This window comes from Contarinia nasturtii, unplaced genomic scaffold, assembly GCF_009176525.2.
Source record: "Contarinia nasturtii isolate CC-2019 unplaced genomic scaffold, AAFC_CNas_1.1 Cnas_scaffold_695, whole genome shotgun sequence".
NCBI lineage: Eukaryota > Metazoa > Arthropoda > Insecta > Diptera > Cecidomyiidae > Contarinia > Contarinia nasturtii.
The window spans coordinates 7,797,159-7,816,953 of record NW_022198046.1 but is presented as its reverse complement, the minus strand read 5'-3'; the positions used below and the strand labels follow the sequence as shown (position 1 = coordinate 7,816,953).

General features: G+C 35.0%; 1 protein-coding gene across 2 annotated transcripts in view; it reads left to right on the top strand.

Moving 5' to 3' along the window:
• Window positions 1–19,795, top strand: part of LOC116341396 (cadherin-related tumor suppressor) — a 148,599-nt gene that overhangs the window by 109,030 nt on the left and 19,774 nt on the right. For both annotated transcript variants that reach the window (XM_031768475.1, XM_031768474.1), the window contains exons 3-5: window positions 15,040–15,348; window positions 17,264–17,497; window positions 18,348–18,549. In XM_031768475.1, coding sequence (XP_031624335.1) covers window positions 15,040–15,348; window positions 17,264–17,497; window positions 18,348–18,549 — 745 coding nt within the window. The remainder of the gene's footprint in view (window positions 1–15,039; window positions 15,349–17,263; window positions 17,498–18,347; window positions 18,550–19,795) is intronic.

Genomic DNA, 19,795 nt, shown 5'->3' with positions numbered 1-19,795 from the left:
CTCTCTCTCTCTCTCTCTCTCTCTCTCTCTCTCTCTCTCTCTCTCTCATTTCACTTCAGTTCGTTTGTGTAGTTTGTTTATGATGTGTTGTTGGCCCGATAAAATTCTGTAAACAAGTATTCAATTAAGGCATGACATTTTATGAGCGTTGAAATTAGTAATGGTGCGATCGCCTTTGGGCTGCATTACTTTGTTTGCAACGAATCAGTGTTTGTGGTCACGTCATCGTCACCAATCCGGGCTCATTTTTGAAATTCCACAACCGAAAACGCAACAACAACACCAACACCAACAATGAATTAAGCGATTTTGAAATTAATTTTCAAGTTTCCAACAAACTTTATCACTTAATAATCTGTACTGTGATGCCCCTCACAGAGAATGAATCGAACAAGAGATATATTTATATATCTGATAACCAGTCGATTGAATAGCAAAGAGGCTAATTTTCGAAATGAAAAGAAAAGAAAAGAGAAAAACTCAACATCCAATTTCTTAATATATATGATTTATCATCTAAAATGTATATTCTTTATGCGCTGTGTAAACAACAATCGAAATAATATGTTTTATGACTAAAAAGTAGGTTGACGCTGCATTGTATTTTAACATATATAAATGCGGCCAAGCCCGAAAATAGAGATAAATCGTGGCCTATTAACATGTTGGTGAAATTTGTGGAAAAATATTTATACAAAATGGAATTTATGCATTTCGGATTCAATTATAATTGTTATTTATATGGATTTTACTTGCTTGATGCATTCAAAATTGCATTTGCATTCGAATGTGTAGGTTGCGTGGAATTTTGAGCCCAGCAAATATAATATAATCACTTGAAATCAGGAATACATACAAAAAAAGGTAATAACCATATGCGAAGAACATATGTATATAAACCCCATTTCCCACATGTTAACAACAACAACAACAACAACGAGAAGAATCTCTACTCTCTTTCTCTATCACGTGCGCTCTCGTGAACTTGCTAATATTTATTGTTACAAACTGTAACCATTTCTTTCCGTTTGCAACTTTTGACGATTTGATCCCGTAACAATTTTTCCAATTCCACAAGGATATAAATAAGCCAACAATTATACGCCATGCATTCACTCACTCACAGCCTACCACTTTGGATTCACGTTTTGTTCGGTTTTTGTGGTGCGCGCACAAATTGTTCAATTGAAAAATGCACGTCGAAATCCACTGAGAGGCATCAAATCGAAAGCAGAATACAGCACGAATAGAACAGAAATAATAATAAAAAAAAGCAACGCTCAACAAATGTATGCCGCGGAATAGAATTGACTTGGATGTCCCGAAGATATAATTCCAACAAAACCGAAATAATCATAAATAAAAGTACTTTATAGTTGAAACTGTTGAGCTTTTTGAGTAGAGAGAGAAAAGTAGCGAACATATAACACACAACCGAAACTATGTTGGTTGTACTTGTTCAACTGATTTTTCATTTTAAATGGGTTAGTACAGTTATTATTCAGTCGATCGAATAAAATGTAACCACGACCACGACAAACGATCTATGTATTCCGTGTATTAGTTCTTATAAATCCACAAGAGAGATCGACCACGGCTACAATCGCCAATATCCAATTGTTTTAACAATCGAAATGGGAATTTTTCTCAATATATTTCGATCTTGTTACTTTCTAATTTTAATGTCGATTGTCTGTTTGTGTGCGAGCGCGGCACATGAAATGCATCAAAGTGATATTTTATGGACAAATTACGTGCTTCTTATTGCTTGCGCGCACTCTTTTTACAGTACAAGTGCCACAATTCAATCGGTTTTCGTACCTCTTTCTCTCTCTCTCTCTCTCTCTCTCTCTTTCTCTCGATCTTTCTCTCTCTTTTTCCGAAATTCACCAAATAAAGAATTTTTCTTTTTGTATACCTCAATTTTATTTTTGTGTTCAATAAAAATCTATCGTGGTTGTAAAATGGTTCACACAATAAAATTTCAGCTCATTCAATATCAATATTTATCAAATAAAACGAAATTTGTTCTGTTTTTTGTTGTTTAAAATTTGTTTGAGCTGCTCACGGCGTGATTCTTAATAATTGTGCATTTAAATGCCGTGGTCATGTCATTAAAAAGCAAAAAGCCATGTGTACGATTTCTTCCCATTGAAAATCGAATATAAAAAAGGCACACACATACACAATTGAACCACGAAGAATAGCGAGCTTCATGACTAAATTTATTTTTATGACTTTCTCGAATCACCAACTCATTTTCGAGCCAAAATTACCAATAAAGCAAAGACATAATCAAACATACAAATGTATTTATAATACATGAAAGAAACTCTAAGGCAACGAAAAAAAAATTGCACCTTTTATTGAAACAATATAAACAATTTGCTATTTTCACTCAACCGAACAATAAAAACTATTTCAACGGCATATATATTTTGCATACACATTCTGCGCTGATTGATTTTATTGATTTCGCGAGAGAGAGATTTTCGGAATTGATTGCGATACATATTTGACTTTAAATGTTGATTGCACGCGGTATTTTCCATTTTTGTTCAACATAAATTCCGTGACAATGCATGCGGTGCATTTTTCGCACGCCTCACAAACATCATATCTAGTCATAATAGACCATATTTTTTCACTCTCAATCTTTCTCTTTTTTTCTTTTTTTTACGCTAAGCGAGCGCTTCTCGATGAGGTTAAAAACACAATGAAAATAAATCGTTTTTTTTTTTTGTTGAATTTTGTAAATATGATTAGAAACATTTGCCACTATCTGTTCCATTCCATCACAATCATAGGCCAAAGTTATTTTTATTGCTTTATGCTTACGTTCAGCGTATATGTAAAGCAAAGTGCGGCACATTGAAAACAGCGATCGATTGACCCGAACAACGGGGCTTCATGAAATGCGAAGATGGCTACGACGAAGACGACACTATGCGACGTTGTGTTGCTTTTTTTTGGCCTATGGATTCATGTGTGCCGCACTTAAACTTCACATAATGCCAGTCTAGTTCACTGTAAAATTTTTGCTATTTTCACATTGAACTTCAACTGAAAAAACGAATTCGCAAAAACGAAAGAAAAAAATGGATAAAACCTCAAACCAACTGTTTACATGTGCATTTAAATGAACTGAAAATACAGCGGCATAAACAGTGCGCGCGTACAATTTCACTGTAATTTCTTCGGATCGGGCATAAGGCATATCTATCTATGTGTGTTTTTTTTTATTGTTGTTGTTGTTGTCGAAATGCCGGCGCAAGTATCAGCGAACTATATCTCTATCTGGATTTCTGATTAGTAAATGTGTGTGTGTGTTGGCCAAACGGCATATACACTACACTCACATTGTGTTGAATGTTCGCTTTTATCGAATCTAACGTATGTGAGATGTGCGAGATCGCGCGCACATAAGATTGTTCATGCAACAAAACGGCAAACAGTCGTTGCTCGCATGTGCGAGAGTCACTTTTCTCATGAATGCTAACGAAAAGACGAGGCCGCTTCAAAATCGTATATACGTGCATATATGCTTAGGCATTTATTCGGTTGGTTTGTATTTTTATTGCATAATATTTTTACAGCGAGCATTTGAGATTACGAATATAACCTTAACATTGATTGTTTTCCTGGTCATAAAATAAACAATAATAAGCATCGTCTAACGGGCAAACAACAGCAACAATGATCCATACACACACACATATCACATCGCAACAAAACAAAAGAATGAAAAGAAGAGAAAAAAAAGCGATGGAGAAAATCACGTTATACAAATCAAAATGATCCTCTTCCAAAATGATATTTTGTGCAAGCCAAAAACGGCCACACGGCCCACGATCATTCGCCATGTAAAGCCAATTCAACAATTACCGGGGCAATAGTCGGTAGAGTAGAAAGCATTCGAAAATTTATCGCATTTTGAATCAACGAAATGTGCGCAATTTTCCAATTGCATATACACGTATGTGTGCACAATAACGCACATTAATTTTTTTTCTTACATTCATTTTCCTATGCAATTGCATGCACATTTTTATGGTTTTTTTTTTTTTCGAAAACGCTATGCGCTGGCCATCAACACAAACAAAAAACCATATAAACGACAATATTCAAACGACGCACTTTATTCATTTTATCTCAATACTATAGTTTTATTACGTCTACTGTCGAACCATTTGACTAAATCAAATGTCATAAACAAGGAATAAAAAAAGGGAGAAAAAAAAGAAAAGGAGTATGAAAGGAAGAAAGATAAAATAAAAATGAAATCCATAAAAAATGGAAACCGGCTTCTGTGAACTTTGAACTTTAAAATTTGTCTTATTTTGAATTTGAGCCGGTGACACCTCTTGAATGAATTATCACTTTTGGTCTGTGTGCATGCGTGAATGAAAAATGTTTTCGTATTTTGAACAATTGAAACTATAAAGAACAATTGATATTCTTCCGCCAACAAAGAGATGAAATGCGATATCTCTGTGAAGTGTGAAAAATTACAGGAACTATATCCGTTTAAAATGAAAGGCAATGACATGAATAAAAAAAATTGATAAAGAATGCAAAGGAGCTATCGTACCCGAAATCAATGTTTTCGAACTGAATTCGGACTTCTTTTGCTTCTTTTCCCGTCTTCTTGTAATAGTGAGCGGAAAGCTTGTGTTTGAGATCCAAACATCATTGTCGGTAGGAAGTTTGTCAATGGAAAAAGAGCTCAAACTCTTTACTTTAACAAAAAAGTACACTGCAACGATGCAAAAAGAAAAGAATAAACGTATACATCACTCTGTATGGCTTTAATATCGGCAATGAAATTCTTTGTCAGTTCGTACACAACTGTTTTCTTCTGTTTTCAGGATGGGCTGAATGGCTCAGTATGTGGTGTAGAAATAAATAGTTTTTATTGTTCCAGTGTTTACTTTTAACACCTTGGGATCGTTTTGGTTGTGTAGTGAATAATCTGTCTCAAAAGAGATGCGCGAGAAATGTGGTTATGTGTGTATGTGTGTGCGCAACTGCGAAAATCCCTGAAAAAAAAAAATAATATAAAGAAAAAGAGTCGCGCCACGAATCGAACCAAAAGCGGAAAGATAAATATGATAAAGGTATGCAAACGAGAGATAGAGACACTGACGAACGCCACGAAACAAAACACGCACAAATATAAATTGAGAGAAGAGAGTAGTTTAATATCAGCAGGACATCTAAGACGTTGGACGAGTGAGCTTGCCGTAACATGCGGGAAAAAAGGTGCTCTGTCTCGTTTTGCCATATCGGTCTACACTCTTCTCAATGCCGAGTATTTTTTTTTTCTTCTCCTGTTCGATTCTCGTCGACATCGTACGTTGGTAGCGATAGTTGCAAGCAAAGGAGCTCCCCTTGAATGTTTGTTTTTGCACGTATTTCCTTTGGCTTGGTACACGCGTGCATGTTGAAGTGCGCGCGCGATCATACACATTCGTACGAAAAAAAAATCAATTGAAATATCTCAGCAGCGAGTGAGAAAGATAGAGGGAAAGAGAAAAAATGTCGGCTAGGAATTTTTAACACTTAGTTCCACTGAAAGCGAACCATTGAATTCCTGTGGCGGATGCCTTCAACCGAATCCCAACGTCTTTTTTTCGTTCTCGCCTTTTTTTCGCTCATCCAACGATGATATTAAATCGTTAACAAATTCAACTGGTTTATCAAGAAGTGAATGACACATTTGTGCGCACATATATTTGTAATGGATCACTTACACTTGTTAGAATAATCATCATCAACAGCAGCAGAAACGGCAGAAGTAGCCGTTCGCAGCAGCTCATATTTAACTCTTTGCAATCGAACAGCACGTTTTGAAGAAACACTTTGAAAACAACACCATTTCTTATGTGCATGTCGACTGTCATCTTATCACATCGAGTTACGGCATCTCGCTAAATGCCTAATACAAATATTAAAACGCTGTCACTGATCCTCGTTTGGCTAGTTCGATGACTAAACTACTCCAACCGAATGAATACACTCATTCTACGAATGCGAACATTGAAATGTGCATTTGAAATGTGCGCGCCTCACGACGAATCAAGTCGAATCTCAAGTGGTAACGAAAAACGACGGCTGCTACAGCTCAAACACGAGTAGTTCTCATTATATAAACAAATTCTAATCCTTCAACATGCAGATTTCAATTGCTGAAAATCACGTTGCGCATTCCTATTCACACACATACACAGACCACAGACATTTCATTTGTTTGCGCATTTTATTTGTTCGCTAGTTAATGGGGCCTTTTTTATCACTTCAATGGCATGTACTTAACCATGTCCTTTTGCTTGACAAATCGAAAATATGACTTTATAAAATTCACTGCACAGACGCAATACCAAATCGAATATATTCATGTTTTTTGTTTTGCATATTTTCGTCTCTTCTAACCTGTCTGCAGGCACACAGTTTAACGTTGCATGAGAGAATCAGCACCGGTCTCAATAGCAGCTCGTTCACAATGCTTTGATTTTAAGATTTCGCTCTGTTTGCATTCCATTTTACATACGATTCTTATTTATGCAAAAGTGGTTTGCGATTTGGAAGAGGCGATAAATCATAAATCACCGTTCGTTTTTATTTGCATCGCACAACGCACACGTGAATAGAGTTTTGCGTATGGAATATTGTCCTATCTACTCTGATTTGATCAAATTTCGGTGATTTATGCCAAGTGTAGCACTTTATTTCACATTAATTTGACTTAAGCAGAGAGCGGTTGTAACCAGATTTGGAGAATATGTACAATTGATAAAATAAATAAGTGTGCTTAGAAAATTCTTCAATTTCAATAATTCAAAATTCCGTTTTAACTTTAATAGTTCAATAAATTCTGCTGGCAATGGCAAATTGCAGTAAAAAAAATATGGGAAAAAGTGGAAATCGATTTTCGAAACACGCGTAGAATTGCTTATATCGATGGTCAAATTGAACAGCGATGAATCAGCGATTGGATATCTTGCGATGGCTCTTTTATTCAGTTAAAGATTGTGGAGCTACTTTCGTTCCTATCTGAAGTTTACCATCCCACGCTGCAACTGTCACACAACCTATATACCCTGAGAACGCATGCATGGTCTTGTATTTGCATTTAAGCGTCGTCGACGCTGTCAAAGAAATAAATTGCATCGAAAAACAAATTGCTATCGCCGGTACAAAATGACCAAAATAAAACAACGTTTCTCTCTCTCTCTCTCTCTCTCTCTTTTTTTTTTTTAATTCAGTACGTACGCTGGAGAAAAAAATAAATGCGAACTAACCAAAACGGAAAAATCAATTGAACGCATCTAATTGATTCACGGGCATTTTTCATTTATTTATTTATTTATATTTTGTTTGCTGTCTGAAAATCACTTGAGAGCTTCGTTGAGGAGCAAAGAGAGAGATCGAAATTGAGTACTATGCGATGTATGTACGCTTGTTAATCGTAACACTGTGTCTTGTGCACATGCAAAGTAATCACAGTTCAAGCAATACGATAATAAATCGTTTTAATTTTTTGTAATATTCTGTTAATATATCAAAATCAAATGTTCGATTGCAAGTTCACAACAGAGAGACACAGAGAGTGCTACGATAAAAAAAATGCAAGACGAGTGCGAGTGCTAGTGTGTATGTATTACAGGCGAAATGAAAAGGGGAGACAGAGAGCAATGTATGACAGTACATTGCTTTATTACTTGTCTGGACAATTTACGGGCTCAAATCGTTTCCATCACACACGCGCGAGAATCCTTGATCGTAAAACGCACAAAAATCATCGAATCGCTTTTGTTCAACTAGACCGTATCGACCGAAGAAGGAAAACGACATGCACACATACACATGAAACAGAATAAAAAGAACCAGATTGAAATGAAATATCTGGTGTGGAAGGAAATTCTTTTTTATCCGAAAAAAAAAACAACACTTATACTAAAATAACCGAGTTTGAGAGATGATGACGACGACGACGAAAACGAATGAAAAAGATAAACATAATTTTGCATGCGATTTCAGTGCGAGATAAATGACTATACTCAAAGAGCCGGACGAACCGTGTGTGCACCGCAGAATATAATAATATTGATATAAAATTTTTGATTTTCCCTTTTTATCATTATTATTATTTTATTTTCGCTCATTTTTGTGTGTGTATGTGTTATGCTGTGGTCAGTTTTTGAGAGCTAAATTTTAATATCCCGGAGCTAGATAGACGTTTGCATATATACGCATTCTCTCTATTGAACGACCGTTGGCAAATGCTGTTCATTCTTTGCTTGCATTTACAAAGTTGATCTCATCTTCTCTCCTTCTTTCTCTGTCGTTTGTCTTTTTTTCTCTTGTTCGCAAGTGTCTCGCGCATGGCTGGTGTCTGTTTTGAGCGCTGGCTTACAAAAGCGAGCACGCTTGTGCTCTTGCATACATATTTGCATACTCATTTATGTTTGTAATTGTGTGTGTGTGTGTGCGTTTGTGTAAAGTTCGCATTTAAAAGAAATGCAGTAAAACTGTCAGTTTTGTTGGTCGAGATTTACGATTAACTTTAGCTGTGAGCATTAACTCTATCTCGATTCCACACCGAAACCGTCAATTTTTCTCTTTTTCGTCGATTTGCTTGGATGTTCTTCGTTCTTTCATCTGGCTTTCATATGCATTTATATATATTTATTTATTTATTTGTCGAATGAAACTGCAACCACCTCGCCAATATATGAATATGAGAACAGTGAATTAAAAATGCAATTTGAACGCGAAAGAAAAGCAATGAAATGGCGAAAATGTGAGTGTTTATTCAGAATAGAGAGACACAGAGAAAGAGAGTGAAAGAGAAAGAGAGCGAAAAAAAAGAATCCAGTAAATAATGCTTGAAATCACAACAGGAGATATTGGTGGAATTGTCATGGGCATCAGGTTCAATGCAGTGGCTTCTCATTCTCTCAATCTTTCTCTGCAACCACATGCACGGATGCAACTGACTGCTGTCATTCCATTTTGCAATTTGCTGACTCTGTTATTCACTCCAGTATGCATCCAGTGCAGGGTATGCAGATGATGATGCTTAAGCAATCGCATAAAAGTGTTTTTAATCGGAAAACATGTTAATGATGCAAAAATAAATATTTGGTGTGCATTTACCACGGTTTTGCATCTTTGGATACGCACACTCACCCATGGTCATGTTCACAATATATGAATGACTTTCAGAAAATACGGTAAAAATTGTTAGTTCACATAAAATATCATTTTATGGAATTCATAAATGCAAATATGAAACTAAAGCTCAAACAACTTCAGTTATAACTCATTCAGTTGCTTTGATTGTTGTTATTGGATATATTTTTTTTTCGTTCGTGTAAATAAGAAAGATCGATTACTCGATTAACATCCCATGATTTGTATTATCGACATTAACATAATTCGCTTACTTCGCATATCTACCATATTACCTACTACTATCGATATATTCTTTAATCAAAACGCACTATTTTATGAGCCATAATCAAAGATTGTAATAAAAACGGCAACTTCCACGTTTTATAACACATTTATTTCTCTCTTTTTTTGTTTGAACTTTTAACCGCAGAATGCATATCGTTGTTAAAACTTTCATTTTGCTAGATTCAAATTACATTTTTTGACTTAATCACAATCTTATGGAATTAGTTGAAATTTAATTATTATTCTCGTTCAATTATGATATCGATATTTATCTACAATAGATTTTTATACGATTATTGTTATCTTTTATTCATCGAATTATGATAGAAATCTGAATTTAAAATGGAAGTATCTTAAAAAATCAGTCACATTTCTCTCGACAATGAACTTCAGACAAATTAATCGATTCGCAATTAAATTGATGACATAAAAACGTTTGAAGTGTCATTTCACTCCATTTTGATTAATACAAGTTTTCAAATTTTTTCTAGGTGGCAAACATTTTATAGATGTGTCTCGACAGAGAAAAAAGAAATCAATAAAATTTAATCTTTTGTTTGCCAATACGATAATATCATACAAACCGCAATTTAAGTATTGATATAAAAACGTATTTATTAAGAGGCATCATTTTATTTGTGGACATACGATCCAAGAGACGATCGACGATCGACATTTTTCTTGCATCGATCGTAACGATTAAGATGTTCAAAATGTAGACTTTTTGTGCGTTTGACGACACAATTTTATTTTCGATTTTTAAATTGAGAGACACCATTTTTGGATTACACTGGAGGTGAAATGAAAACGATTTTAACACATCGAAAACTGAAATTAAATCACACAAGGAATGTGCATGAAAAGTCGTAAAATTTCAGAAAGTGAAAGAGAAAGATAGAGAGAAAATCACAACTACAGCATATCGATATTAAAAATAATTTAAACACATTCCACATGTAAACGATTCAGTCAATCTCACGACGGGATATTTATTGGCCTATTTGTGTCCCTCATTCTAGCATTTCTCACTTTTTATTTTCATAAATATGCGCAACAAGAATAGAGACATTCAAACCAGATACAATCGTCAAAAGTCGTAAAAATCCAAGATCTCATTTAAAAATTTATCTCCGTGGTTCTCCTTTTATATTCTTCGTGCATAATTTATATGAATATTTGTGAATAGGCTTATTTGGGATGAAAAAGTCATTGAAAATGAACATTAAAAAAAAGTTATGACAACAAATAAGAAAGAGAGCGAAAGAAGAAAATAAATCGTCACTTATATAGTATATTTTCAATTCGGGATAACAATGGACGTTAACTTAACGCGGCAAAAATCAAAAAAATCAAAGCCAAAGGAAATAATAAAATAAATAAAGCGATTTAAATGACAAAAAAGAAGATATGACAAAATATATCGATACTTGACAGAGTTTCAAACCTGCCCCAACATATGTATGTGTAGTGTACACATTTTTATTCATTTTCAATCGAACAAATGTCAAATTCGAAGATATCAGCCAGATAATCTAAATTGAATCATTTTATTTTCAACTTCTTGATCACGAAAAAGGAAAGAAAAATCACTGCACATTTTTTCGATTTGCAGTTCAAATGCGAAAAAAAGAGAAACGATAAATCTTTTTCGATTTCGCTCAAAACCATTTTCGGTGAATGTCAAGATAAAAGAAAAATGAAGAGAAAAAAAACTCCACCCCGATTAAGCGCCCAAAAACGATTTTCGATCAGCATAAAAAATCGAGTTATGTTCCTTTCTTCAGTCGTCGCCGTCGTTGTTTGGATTCAGTGGGAAAACTGAAATCGTTCATTTCATTAATTACTCACAGATGAGCAGCGGCAATATAAATGATGTCCCAAACGCATTCCATCCACATTGAAAAAATGATTAATTGAGTTTTTCGATTTCGGCATCCGTGACGTGTGTGCCGCGATCATTTAATACCCATTGCCCGATAATCCATTATGTAATACACCTTAATGTAATAATTCCACGATTACTCCAAAGAGAAAAGATCATTACACACACAGACACACAACACATTTACAAGAAAGTAATATTCAAGTTTGTCGAATTGTGCAGCAGTGTTGTCGCTACGTATCATTATATATTTTGAAAGATACCGATGATGTTTTGTTTTTGTGGTTCGCTTTTATGATTTAGATTGTATCGGTACGCTGAATTGACACGGTTCATACAGAAGTAATCGAAGCGTTAAGGGTGTGGTCCAATTGGGCTTGAGGGTGTCTTGATTTGTGGCCACTTTGTTCAAATATCGCGTTCTTTGCCCAAATTAATGATTTTAATCTAATTTAAACAAAAACAAAGTGACGACCAAAACAACAGCAACTGCAGAAATGCCAGTGACCACACCGAAACTTCATCGTCATGTGAAATGCACTTGTAACATTTACCCGAAGCAATGCCTCTGAGTTAAATAATACGTTGCGCATTTTCTGTGGCATTCTCTCATCGAACGAGATCGTAGGATGCAGCATATAAATCGACACGACATCGTTCGCTCCATCTCATGTGTTTTATGGGATTGCATGATAAGCGCTACTTCGCGACAAGCGAACAATATATTTTTTGTTTCTTTCAATAGAAAAATTGTTGATTTTTCACCAAACAAACCTATAATTTTTCTCGCGCATAAAATTTACATATTCTGTCGCATTTTGCATTCAGGCAAGTTGCGGCTGGACAAGTAAATTACCGCCCACAAAATGTCGAATTATTTTTTTTTTATTCGTTGCAATTCGTGTTTAGACTTAGATATCGCGATGAATTTTCAGAAATTCATTGTATTCAATGCGTCACATGCAAGCGCATTTTTCTTTAGATTCAACCTACATTGATTGACTTGCATGCGAAAAACATATTCACAATTTCGGTGTTTGGGTTGAGAAGAAAATTATCAATAAAACGGTACTATCGGACGGTTGTCTGGCTGTTTTTCATTCGATAATAATCTTTCACGCAGCAGCAGAAGCAAAAAAAAAACGACTCTTTATCTCTGCTGCCCGTGGTAAGAGCAGCAGCCACAGCAGCAAACAGAAAAAAGTTACACCCATTCTGAAGAAGGTGAAGAAGAAATTGAAGAAAAAGCATCGACATGACACACTGTGGTTAATCATTCAGCATATAAATAAACATCTAACTGTTTGCCGCACTGCGCCATTCGCGCATGCTCGATTCAATCGATTCTGCATCTTTCGTTGCAGAACAGATGCAGATTTGCCACCATTTGAAATTTGATGTGTGTGAGCGCATTTTGTGTGAATGTGTATGTAGTCTCCACATTTTGGTGCTGTCGTCGTCGTCATCATCATCACCGTGTTATGCTATTTTATAAAAATGCACGCGGCCCATCATCATGCAATATGGGAAATTCTCGGTTCTTTTCACGTCGGCCGATGTGAGACGAAGAAAAAGTGGAACGTTTACACAAAATCGACCGAGTCGAAGCATTTCAAGTGTATTTTAGATGCATTTTAGAGATCAATCATCATTATCAACAACTTTAAATTATGTAGAGAACAGCAAGGAACCTGATGCTTCGATTCTTTACCTTCCCAAATCGAAGCCCTAATAAAATGGCATAAAATGTTTTTTGTGTAAACAATGTAAAGTCCGTTTGATTAAAATCAAAGCATGGCATAGCACGGAGAGCGTTCAACAATGAAAAACCATGCGCCACTCGTACCACACATAATATTAAAAATCCATAATAATAAGTTGAGAAAATGAAACAAAAAAAAGAAGATTACCGTCGAAACAATAAAGAATTACACCAAAAAAGAGGTATACACACTCAGAAAGAGCGCATCGACTAGATTGCAGAAAGCCAGCGTTAGAATGTTTGAGCCTTGTATATATTTCCAATTGAGTACATGATTCACGAGAGACGGGAGAGGGAGAGAAAAAAAAACACTTTGCAAATTGCAATGCATAATGGAAACGAGAACTCATGATGGGTTACATCGATTTTCAATGAAGAATAAAATATAGAAAAAAAAAACATAAATTAGAAAATAGATAGACGGAAAAAATCGTCCATTTATTTAAAAAAAAAAGCACGCCGTCGAAAATTATTATGATACACAGACATACAAAAACCATCGAAAACAAGAGAGAAAATGCGCACGACGACACTGACGACGACGAATTCGACAAAAACAGCAACAACCAAACAAATAACACACCGAAGAAAGAGAATCGAAGCTGAAGCGCTGTAACGATAGAGAAAGGGTCAAAATATACAACCGAATCTCTTTCAGCGTTGCACAAAATATATATAATATGACCACAGCGAGAAAAAGAGAGAAAAAATGGCAGCAAAATAGCGGTAAATCATGAAAATTATTCTATTTTTATCGTTGTTTTCTGTGGCAGCATAAAAACCGATTCCCGCATCGAGATTTTCTTTTGCATAACCATCGAAATTCTTCAGCCACACGGCACAACATTGTATATTTGCGAATAATTTATATCGTTGAACTGTGTGCCCGTGCATATTACCGAATACGATGATGATGACGACGACGACTACGACGATACGAGCAGTTGAGGAGATCGACACATGTATTCGCTCGCACTGAAGTTGGAGTGCGCCCTAGTTGCATTTTCATCGATATGCAAGAAAGGAATAGCATGATACACGAAAATCCAAGCAGACAAAATGCACAGAATGGCAATTAGATGTAAAGATGCAAAAATTAAAGCATTTAAATCATTCGACTGAGCCGGTGCGACTTGGTTTCGGCACGATTTTATGCTAATTGAGCAATTATTATTCGATTTAGATTTTTTGAATCGACCTGAAGAATATAATATACAATGACCGTGTCGTCTAATCCAATTTCACACACTCACAATAATAGCGAAAAAAAAAATTGTACACAAAAATGGCATTTTTAGAGAAAATTAAATAAATTAACAAGAGTCATGTTTCGAAGGAAGGATTTTTTCCCGTTGTTTTCTCTCATTTTATTATAATAAATAATTGTCCGCATTAAGTTATCGATACAAAATCATTGCTTTTGGTTTATCCAATCCTGTTGGTTTTCTTGTTGTTCTTTTTTTTCCTTTTCCTGGTCGCTTTTCGTTATCATAATTGTATCACATTGTTAACATATGAACTTTATTGTAAAACAAACGAAAAGTAAACTATTGACTTGCTGCGCATTACAAGAATCGTTTAACCGTGATTCACCAACCCAATCCCATTTACCGTTACCTATTCTCTATTTACAAGCCAAAATATTACCATGCGAATCAAATAACGAAATCCCGTTGATATTGTTAATTTATGAACATGCTGCACATGACACGATGTTAACAAGAATTAGAATTATGTTCATTCTCCGCGCGCACACAAAAAAAAAATAAACGAGACAAACAAAAAATTGCAACTTTATTCGACGTACAATTAGTAAATAAATGTTATTTGAAATGAGCCTCTGGGAACTCTATAATATAATAAATTAAGAACCCTTCCGTATTATATGTGGACGAACAAAGCTAATTTTTTTTTTCTTTATTTTTCGTTTCAGGTCAAGCTAAACGTGCTCGATAAGAACGATAGTCCGCCTGTGTTTCGTGATGAACCGATTGTGTTTACCGTTTCGGAAGATTTGAGTCCTGGCCATTCAGTGGGTGTAATTAAAGCCACCGATCCCGATACAATTGGTTCATTGAGCTTTGCATTGATTGGTGGTGATGACAAAAAATTTACACTCGATAAAAACACCGGCATTCTCAAGCTCATTGACACATTAGATCGCGAAACAAAAGAAGTGTATAAATTGAATGTACGGGTTAGCGATGGCGTTCAAAATACTGATACTATTGTTTCAGTTCAGGTAAGCAATCATAATATTGTATACAAAATGTAGTAAACAAATAAAATGTCGAGAAAAAAACAATTTTTGAATGTATGGCGATCGCGTTAAGACGAGAGAAAAAAAATTAATATAAAATAATCGGCACAATGAATACTGCAAATGAATGAAGTCAACAACCTTAAATTGAAATAATAAATGCTATTTCTAACGCCATTCACTCGAAATATACGTTCAGAGTCGCCTTTTAATTCACTTATGCCGAGAAAACGAACACACAGTAAAGATTATCACCAAAAAATCCGTTTGAAGTCACCGTCGCTATTGAATACATCGATTGAGTGTGCACCATTTGGAGTGCCTCTATTTCTCAAGTTTGGCAAAAAAAAGTTATTGCAAAACAAATGCATGTCAAAGCGCAACACACAAAAATCAAAGAGAAAAGCACAAAAACACACACTAAATAAATAAATAAATATATACACTGTGAATTTCATATCGTGATCGATAAATGTATGAATGCATCTGCGTACCGATGCACACATTAGTATTCTATGCCCGCATCGATTAAGCGACAGAACGACAAACATCGCAACTCCCGTCTTTAGCCCAAAACTGATAAATAATCATACAGTTGCGCATTGCTGCTTACCGTGGATTCTTCTCTTTCTACCTCGCTCTCTTTCTCTCTCTCTCGCTTGCATGCACGCTCTCGCACTTTGGAAGTCAAAGTGAAATAATCAGAATACGTTCACTTTGTTTTGTTTCAAAAAATGTTGTCGTTTGTATGTTGTGGCCATTGTAGCAGCTTAAAACGCAAAGAATTGATAACATTAAAATATTTAGTGGAGTTGAAAATTGAATGGTAAATTGCATTAGTGCAAAAAAACATACTCAACGTGTGTATTATCAAAGATAGCCCAGAGGTAAAATGAAAGAAAAAAGACACAAAATATCGATGCATCATCGAAGAACGCAAAAAGATAGAGAAAAAAAACAGAAAATATGACAAGAATACGCACTCGTGAAACGCCGAGTACACAAAATCGAAAAATACCATCATCATCATCGTCTTCATCATCTCTTCTTGTATGTATCACTCACATTCGCAGTCAAAATCTCGCCTTCTCACTCTAATGCACATCGGCAGCAACAGTAGCATATGTTATAACAGAAACAACAAAAATAAACATTCTCCACGCGAAATACCATTTTGACATTCCAACATTTGTAATATTTTTCTGCTTTTCTGCTCTCAGAAGAGTGCTCGATCTCTACATGGCTTTTACGATTTCGACGCGGCGATGATGATTTCGGTTGAAATGCACTCGAATTGTAAGTGTGTACATTACACAAGCTCTACTGTGCGTGAACCAAATGACACGGCCCGATAACTCATATTCAGCCAACTATTCAAGTCAGCGCTCAACAATTCTTTCTCACAACACAACAAATTAAATCTACCGTCGCAAACAGTCCACCAAAATCGATTTTGATGTCTCATCACCTTTCTTTAATTTACTCATTCTCTCTAGAAAATTGTCTGCGCTCTCGCCGATATGCGATTCACTCCGACTTAATGATACCGCCAAAACATTGTACAAATATTTTTTGATCATTGACATCGACTGGTTCTTTTTACATTGTTTCATAATCGTGATGCGCGCTTCACGTTGAATTCGTTTTTTTTTTTAATTTTCAATACATTCGAAGTATTCTTCAAATTCGATAACTTTGAATTGATACAAACGAAGGAACCATAAAAAAGGATGACAAAAATTGTCTTTTGCAAACGAAAAATATTGATATTTCATCGACAAATTTACATTAATTTTAACCAATTAAAATATTTAAGAATCGTATCGTTCAAAGTGTTTAAAATTGATCATGAAATTTTAATAATTTAAATATTTTTTTTTCTTTGCCAATATTACAGGTAACGGACACCAATGACAATCCACCGACGTTTGCTGAGCCGGCATATTCGTTTGATATACCGGAAAATGCTCCACGTGGCTATCAAGTTGGTATTATAAATGCAATTGATCCGGACGTTGGAAACAATGCCGTCGTATCATATACGGTGATCTCGGATTGGGGTAATGACGTGTTCTCGTTGAATCCACAAACCGGAGTCTTTACATTGACAGCTCGTTTGGATTACGAAGAGGTAAGATCCGATTCATATTGCCAACGTTTATTGAACCGTTTTTTTTACGTGTATCACACGAATCGAATGTAAAATGCGACGCGTTTGTTTCATAATCTGATGGTATTATGGGCAAAAGATGTCATAAATAAAATGTGATAAAAATGCGAACCGAACAAATAAACCGATTTTTTTTTTTACGCCGAAATAAAAAAAAGAGCGCGCGATAATTTGGATGAAATAATTTCAGATTGAGCCGACAAAAATGGTTTGTTTTCCAAATTGTTACCATAAATAGTCAACGACAATATAACAATAAAATCGGAGAATATCAATGTTTCATATTTAGCAAGTGAGCCATGAAATGTTGTTCTTCTTTTTAACTCGTTTTATTTGTCAAAAGGCCACAGAACAATGGACCAAAATTTGGTTTTTTGTTATTTTATTTTATTTTCTTTGGGCGGTTTGGCTGTGTGTATACTATATGAAATCGTGAAATGTGAAAGATTTCATTAATATCAATTACCATCCATAAAGTGATGTTAGGCGGCTTTGTTTTAACACCTTATTTCAAAGCAACTTTTTCTCTTTGCTTTTACGAATCCATAAAAAAAAATCTGAAATAACGCACAAAATTGAGGCTGGACTCACGGAAACAACGCACAAAATATAAGAATCGATAATGCCGCAAACCAAACACGCCAAGCTTTGCTTTTTAAAGAGCAGAACATCCGCTATTTACTCAAACCACAATAAATGGAGATAAAAAAATATTCACATTTACACAAACTTACGTTGTGATTTTGTTTCTGTGCAAACAATAAACATTAATTTTGATTTGTATTTTTTTTTTGTTTTCGTTCGTTTACAGGTACAACATTATATTCTTGTCGTACAAGCACAAGACAATGGCCATCCGAGTTTATCAACAACAATCACCGTTTATTGCAATGTACTCGATTTGAACGATAATGCACCGATTTTCGATCCGATGAGCTACTCCAATGAAATCTACGAAAATATTCCAATCGGAAAAGACGTTGTTACAGTTAGTGCCACAGATATTGATTCAGGTACAGTGATTTCTATTGATATGCTTCGTTTTTTTTGTAGTTCGAATGAATTTTGAAAATATCAGGTTGCAGGCGCATGTCGAATTTGAATTTAACTATTTCTATTGATTTCAATCGGTTGACATATCTCGATTTTGCCGTTGTATACCATTTATTATACATATTGTAGAATCATGATTTTCTTGTCGAAATTGTAGTGTGGCATGTTTCGATTTTTTTGTATCCAAAGCCAAAACAAAAAAAGAGAGAGAAGAAGACAATGATGATGATGATGAAGGGGGAACATAGTTTCGAGAAAATGAAAAAGATAAACAAAATATATACCACCCAACAACATTTATAGAGACGATTGTATCATAGCATTGTCAGCATGCTTATGACCTTTACTCGAGGCAAGATGCTCAATTTGCTCCGAATTGTTTTGGAATGATTTAAAATTATAAACAATTTCCGCTCCGGATGATAATGCACTGGTTTTCTTTGCAGATCGACGGTAAAAATTTGGAAGAATCACAGTCGAAGTGGTTTCAAAAGAATTTCAAAATAGTTTTGGAAACTGTAATTTAATTTTTCTTCAGAATTTTTTTTCTTCAGACCCAATCGAAATGATTTGAAATTAGTTGTTTTTTAAACGACCATAAAACCAAAATTTATTCCAGCCTACTCCAAAAGTTCAATATAATTTAGCTTCAATCAAAATAACGAAACCGCCGAAACGGTCACTTTTCATGTTGATTTTTATGTATATAAAAACAAAGGCGCAGAAATTAGAAGCACAGGCAAATGGCAACGATCTATGCTAATTCGAAGTTCGTCGGCAATAATAATAAAAATGAATCGAAACGGTAAATACGGAATTTGCGATGCCATTTTCATGTAAAATTTCTCGGCAAATAAAAAAAAGTCGACCGTAGTTTACGGCCTTTTAAAAAAAGAACAACATCTATTTCTTGTAGAACAACACACAACGGCACACAAATAATTGTTGTTTGGTTGTCGTTCGTTTTTGTTTCTATTCCATTTGATTGGAGTCATGTCATTATGTTGTTGTTGCCATGGCCATTGAGTAACAATTGCACTGTATTGGGTTGTTAACATAGCCCAAGTACACGTTCTATTCAAAATGAATGGTTGCTAGCGCGATGCATCAAAGTGTTTGCTCCTCATTCTCCCATATTGTCTCATCATGATGCGGCCCATCTCGTCAAATCATCAATTTGTGTCTTGCAATAACATTCACTGTGGT